This window comes from Sinocyclocheilus anshuiensis, unplaced genomic scaffold, assembly GCF_001515605.1.
Source record: "Sinocyclocheilus anshuiensis isolate Anshui unplaced genomic scaffold, SAMN03320099.WGS_v1.1 scaffold659, whole genome shotgun sequence".
Taxonomy (NCBI): domain Eukaryota; kingdom Metazoa; phylum Chordata; class Actinopteri; order Cypriniformes; family Cyprinidae; genus Sinocyclocheilus; species Sinocyclocheilus anshuiensis.
The window spans coordinates 295,962-302,693 of record NW_015549698.1 but is presented as its reverse complement, the minus strand read 5'-3'; the positions used below and the strand labels follow the sequence as shown (position 1 = coordinate 302,693).

The window sequence follows — 6,732 nt, the reverse complement described above, 5'->3', positions numbered from 1 at the left end:
GGGGGGGTGGGGGAGCAAATAAAATAATCAGTTATTGCATTAGTTGCCAATTCAACAGTCAGTTCAGTTATATGAGGGTCACTAAAGTGTCTGAATGTAAATGAGTGTTTTTATAATCTTTCATCAGCATGTAATAATTTTCTCTTCCCCTGAAGCAACTTCTTTGCTGACATAAGTCAACGTGAGTGGAGAAAAATGCAATCAATAATGTACTACAGCATTGTTGTAGAGATGATTCATCTGTAGATCATCTCTTTGTTTAATCCATTATTTAAAAAAATTGCTATTCCACATTCTGCCCAATGTTGTCCTCCAAATGATGAAGTCTATGAAAACAAGTATAGTGAATGCATCTATGTAGGCTATGAGCAACTGAACGTTATGTGAAATAAAGGGGTTCAAATTTAAACTGACTGCTTACCATCTGAAAGTAGATAATAACAATAATGCTCATATGATAAACAGATCACATTTATATTCTGAAAACTAAAAATACAATCACTTGTTACTTGTAAAATTTTAGACCAGCATTAAATGTCAAGCTAGTAAAATGTACAAAGTTTTAGTCAGAATTATTGCGCTTCATCTGTTTGATGTGAATACTGTATGCGTGCTGTCAGGATGAGCCATTATGCAAAATAGAAATGTGTGACTTTCTAGCATTTACAGAGAAGGATACAAGTGTAAAATGCAAGTTAATGTGCTGAGGAAAACAAGCCTCAAACGCATGAAACAGCACATGCATCCTCTGTGCTCTTTCAAAGTGCTTCACGTTTAGGACATCTTGTGTCGGTCACTTTTTTCCTGCAAATTCACTGGTCTAAAGTAGTGGAACTGACAGATGTTTTCCATGTACAGAGTGCAATCGATAATCACATTTGTTGTCAGTTTTCTTCTTTACTGATTAGTTCTTGCAGCCCTGTATTGTTGAATTACTGATTCTGATCAGCTGACACTCTTTCCAGGTGTGCAGAGCTATTATGAACAGAAATCGTAAGAAATTCAATACTGGTTTCCATTCAGATTAAGGTTACTGGTTCCTTTAATGATTCTTTTAATATATCTGGGCACACAAAAAGCAACACTTCTGGCAAAATTCTGAGATCGGTTAACATAATTCCTGTAAAAATGTGCGATTGCAAAAAACAAGCTTGTAACTTTTTTTGTTTGTTTTATTTCACAGCCCACGAAAGCTGCACTTGACAGCTGGCGACAGACACGGTTGTATGAAAATTCCGGTAACACTTTAGTTTAGGGACCAATTCTCACTATTAACTAGCATGCATATTACTAACATTAGTACTTATAAAGCACATATTAGTGTCTTATTCTGCATGACCATATGTTAAATCAATTAAACCTACCCCATACATAAACTTAACAACTACCTTACTATTGCTACAAGCAGCAAATTAGGAGATTATTGTGGTGTCGTAGTTAATAGTAAAGGTCCTTGCACACGGAGTCCGAAATTTTCGTATTCGTCATCCTAAAAATTCGTCACGCACAGAAACCTTGCACACTGAGTCCGATGCGTGTTAATTAATCCGTTGCGAAAAAAATCACAAAACAATACTAAATGGAGTATTCAAGCAGTGAGGATGATTTTGTTGTCCCCTCGCTTCTTAAGAGAAAAAGAAAGGAAATATTGGGTCCAACCAATCCTGAGATATAGAGAGGAAGGAGAGTTCCCCCTCCTTATTAAGGAGAAGAGGGATTATCACGGGCGATTTAAAGTTTACTTCAGGATGTCAGTAGCTATGTTTCCATCACCCTATTTTAATGCGCATTTTGAAGTATCGCATGAGAAACGAGTGATGGAAATGCCAAATTTCGAATAAAAATCCCTTAATTCGCAAAAAAGTTTTTACGCTTTTTTTTACGCTTTTTGACTTGTGCGAAAAAGGGTTGATGTGAATAATGAGAGATGGAAATGCATTTTGCGAATAAATTCCTCCAAGCGCATCAAAAAGTCATGTGACTTTGCGCTAAGGGATGGCAAATCCCGACTAACCAGCGGACCGATCTCATTCCACAGCATCTGAAATGTTGTTATGGTCATTCGGAAATGCACGAGCATCTGTCATCAAAGTCTGTCATCAAAGTATTTCTGTATAATTGCCTCCCATAAATGTCTTACACGACTGCGTTTCCAAAAAGCAGCATCCACCTCCGAAAGCAATGACCGCATTCATTGTGTTGTTTCGTCTGCTCGCTCTGAGGCGCAAGTAATTTATCATATATGAAAATTATTATATTCTCCTACTTTTCTTAGTGATTTATAGTGCCAGTTTATCAGGAAGTGACGATTTTGTTCTCTTTGACTTGTTGGACGGAAACGATGCTTGTTTGCAAATGTTTTATGCAATATTCCAGTTTTGCGCATTAGTTAAATTCGCAACTTTGGATGGAAACCCGGCTAGTAACTCAGTTTGATGCTTTGCTAGCGATACTAGAGCCACATATTAAAAAGAAGACCACCAGTTTCTGTGAACTCAGTGTGCAAGGATCTTTACGGTGCTTTGTGCTGCGAGACGAAGTGGATGAACTTGACAATCGCCATTCTGGATTTTGTTGTTCGCTTGTATGGTGGATCTGAATTGTCAAAACACCTCTCAAAATGCTTGCTACGGATGCGAAAAATGCAGAAAATCGAACCCGATCCGAATTTTTTTATGACGGATGAAATTTTCGGAGGCAGTGTTTACAAGTGATTGACATAACGTGAGGTCGTATTTATTTTTCAATTTATGCAAACATTTCGGACTCGGTGTGCAATGGCCTTTAGAATTAGTCCAAAAACTAAAGTGAGACCTGAATTACCTATTCGATTTAACGTGAAACCATTACACTGCAATGTCATTCATCTTTACCAGGATGTCTGGGATGTGTGTGAACGAAAGCGCAGAATATGAGGAAGCTCTGGCAGTGTTTTGAAAATCTGGGGGATCCAGAATATGTTGTCCAGTCCACTATTAGATATACAGTTCCCATGAGTCCTCTCACCTCAAAGAAGCTCTCCACATACTGCAGCACATAAACTCCACAGTCACTGAAGTTATCCTGCTGGGGCACACGAGGACTCGAGCCCTTCATCACATCCTTGCCAAAACTCCTCTTGGAGCCTTTCTTCACCTCCCACTCCACCTCTAGATACCTGCACAAACACCAGGACAAACACTCACTAATATACATGCAAACTTACAGCCACTCTCGTTATTGTTTAAAAACTCACGCCGATTGTCCATGATTCTCACAGAAAAATAACTATTCGTTGCAAAAACATCTGTGATCAGAAAATCACATCCATTTAAAGGTTTTATTTTTACTCGTCTGTGTCGGAGCAATAACTTACTCTCGTAATGTTTTCACCACAGTCGACCTGGTTGGTCCACGCAGGGAGTCCATGATCAGAATACAAGGCCTGAGGATTTTAATAACATCACAACGAGTGCTGAAAACTAGGAACTGAATTGGAATTTAAAATTTACAATTAAATTCTAAATGGTAACCAACCCAGGTCATTGTTTATAATATACTGGTTTAAAGTAGGGATGCACCGATGTATCGGCCAATAATCGGTATCAGCCGATTAAAGTAATTGCTTAAAAACAGCAGATGATCAGGGACTATTTATGTCCTGTCAGTCAAAAGGGGGCAGAAAATGTATCAGACAGCAACTTGCATGAAGAAAATGCATGTGTCATACTTATATAACACAATAAGACATCAACACCGCGCTGTTAACGCAGGTTCTATTTGACCCTATGAATCATAATTCAAGCCAAGGTTGCCAGGTCCACGGTTTCCCCTTCACCAAACATTATCTGCAATGCGTCTCTGATCCAAATATTGCAAAGAGCTTTGTGCTTCATGTCTAAAAAGAAAAAGTCTCAGCTTTCAAATCCTGTACTTTTATCACAAAATGCAAACAAATAAATGACGATTTAACGCTCGGATAAAGTAAACAACGTATGCGCGTGATGTTGCTGACACAGAACAGCATACGTTGTTTACATTCAGAGGAACACATGCACATGCGTCGTGATACTCTCCAAAATGGCACCAGGGTGACGCGGAGACAAATTGTTGAATAAAGTCGTTATTTTTGTTTTCTTTGAGCACAAAATGTATTCTCGTAGCTTCAAAAAATTACAGTTGAACCACTGATGTCACATGGATTATTTTAACGATGTCCTTACTATGTTTCTGTGCGTTGATCGTGGTAGTTACCTTGCTGTCTATGGGAGGGTCAGAGAGCTCTCGGATTTCATCAAAAATATCTTAATTTGTGTTCCGAAGAAGAACGAAGGTGTTATGGTTTTGGAACGACATGAGGGGGAGTAATTGATGACAGAATTTTCATTTTTGGGTGAACTATCCCTTTAACCTCTAATGTACCAAATGGAGGGGGTTCCCTGTATAGTTTACAGCATTAGTTGGGAGAGATTTTTTTACTTTAATAAAACTAAATTATTGGCATCGGTATCAGCAGATATCATTCTGAATGACCACCTGTACTGGCTGAGAAATTTCTTATCGGTGCATCTCTAGTTTAAACTCTTCTGTAGCTTTCAAACTGTAAACAAACAGGGTTAATATTGGGTCAATCAAGCTAACATGCAATTAAAAAGTTAAAGAATTTATGTTTTAAAACATTTATCTGATTTGATGTAACGGATTCACTCTGTTCTAAAATTTTATACTGAATCAAAATATTTAATATAATGTATTAGCTATGCAAAGTTATTTAAGGAATATTTGCTCTTACTGTTTGCAGATGGTGGGTTTGGACGTCAACTCTGCTTTGTCAAAACTCCCATACTCATCGACCAAACTGTCATCTTCACTACACCCGTCCTGAAAACACAGATAACAACATGAGAGATACAGACTAAACTCCCCAAAATTATCCAAACATTACATTTCTCGTCAAAATCTAATATACACACTACACCATAATAGTGAATTGTTGTTGATAATTGAAAATAGTATTTTCCATTATGAAAGTAAGCCTGTTTTTAATAACCCGAACTGTGTATTCCAGTAAAGGTTATCTGAAATCAATAACCCAAATCAAATATCACCAAATGAATGTAATCTTGCTACTTTTAGCTAGCTTTAAATGACCTCACAACCTTACATGTAAATATGAAGGAACTCCTGCTCAAATGAACACAATGTTGGAAACTAAACTATTTTATTACAATTTCTGTTACCTAAAATAGTTCCATTGTTGCCTTGTAACCGTGTAACCTTTTTATTTACATTTAAGTATGTATAGTACCATTCAAAAGTTTGGGGTCAATGAGATTTTTTTTTAATGTTTCTAAAAGCCTCTCCAATGCTGAATTTTCAGCATCATTACTCCAGTCCACAGTGTCAACTGATCCTTCAGAAATCATTCTAATATGCCGATTTGCTGCTTAAGAATTGTTTTATTATTATCAATGTTGAAAACATTTGTGCTGCTTAACATTTTTGTTGAAACTGTGGCCATTTTCTCTTAGAAGTGAAGACTGAAGAAATGAAGATTCCAAAGAAAATTCCAAAGAACAGCATTTATTTAAATTAGAAATCTTTTGTAGCATTGCACAGATAAAATAAATAAATCTTTACATCCCTACAATATATGCTCCCTTTGATGGCTACATGACAAAAGTCAACTCTGATACCACAGATTAGCCAAACTGAGACGACTTACCTGACATGAGCTTTGGTCATCTGAGTTATGGGAGTCATCTGTCCCATAACACTCGATTATTCGGTGTAAACCATCTAGAATAAAAACCAAACGGAAATCAAGCAGTGACCCAGCGGCAGTCTGCATTAGGGCTGAACGATTAATTGCATTTGCGATAATATCGCGATATGAGCAAATTCGATTTTTCAATCGCAGAGGCTGCAATTACACTCGTTCACGTGACACGCGAGAGTAAAAAGGTGTGTTCGACTTGAAGATCGATCGGTGTATGACATCAAAGTACGGCGAGAGAAAGCATAAGGAGACGTCCGCGCTCTCTTATAGCTCTTGCAGTACTTTGATGACACACCCATCTGTCCAAGCAGCGCTGCTTCAAGTCGAGCGCGGGCCATCAGCAGAAAAAGAAAAGAAATAAAACAGTAAACAGCCAAAGGACGTAACTTAGAAAGGGAGATGGATCGGTTTGTGAAAGCGAAGAGAAAAGCCATAGATGAAGTCGCACAGACCCAGGCAGGTGCTGGTCATTTAAAAGCTAAATGCAGAAAATATGACGAGGCATATCTTGCCAGACCAATCCTGAGATATAGAGAGGAAGGAGGAGCCAGATTTTTTTATAAGTTTAAAGGGGGGCGGACCAAAAAAGTTTGAGAACCACTGGTCCAAAGTTAACAGACAGTGTTTAAAAAGTGCAGACCACATGTTTACCTATGTTTCTTACAGTGACTTTGAATTACCTAAAGTAGTGTGGTAAAGCAACAGATTTGTTTTTATATTTCTGCAATCTACTTTAGTTTGTGTGATTTATTACTGACTTTCATATTAATGTTTACACCAGGCTTATTTGTCAGTGCTTTATGTTGTCATAATTATTACATGCTTACAAGGTTGGAAGTTCAACAAATCAGTCAATATACTACTGTGATTGTAGTTGTTAAATAAAAATGTCATTCATAGCAATTCATGCATCACCTAATTTCATCGTAACATATAGGCCTGGCCTACAGAAAAGAACATTTATGTTTAATCTA

General features: G+C 37.5%; 1 protein-coding gene across 4 annotated transcripts in view; it reads right to left on the bottom strand.

The window, feature by feature from the left end:
- The window catches only part of LOC107660507 (sentrin-specific protease 6-like), a 46,372-nt gene that overhangs the window by 3,205 nt on the left and 36,435 nt on the right, over positions 1-6,732 (bottom strand). For 3 of the 4 annotated variants that reach the window (XM_016449825.1, XM_016449824.1, XM_016449827.1), the window contains 4 exons: positions 5,705-5,778; positions 4,772-4,860; positions 3,356-3,454; positions 3,007-3,157 (listed from right to left, as the gene is read on the bottom strand). In XM_016449825.1, the coding sequence (XP_016305311.1) occupies positions 3,007-3,157; positions 3,356-3,454; positions 4,772-4,860; positions 5,705-5,778 (413 nt within the window). The remainder of the gene's footprint in view (positions 1-3,006; positions 3,158-3,355; positions 3,455-4,771; positions 4,861-5,704; positions 5,779-6,732) is intronic. The other variant, XM_016449826.1, reaches the window with a different exon arrangement.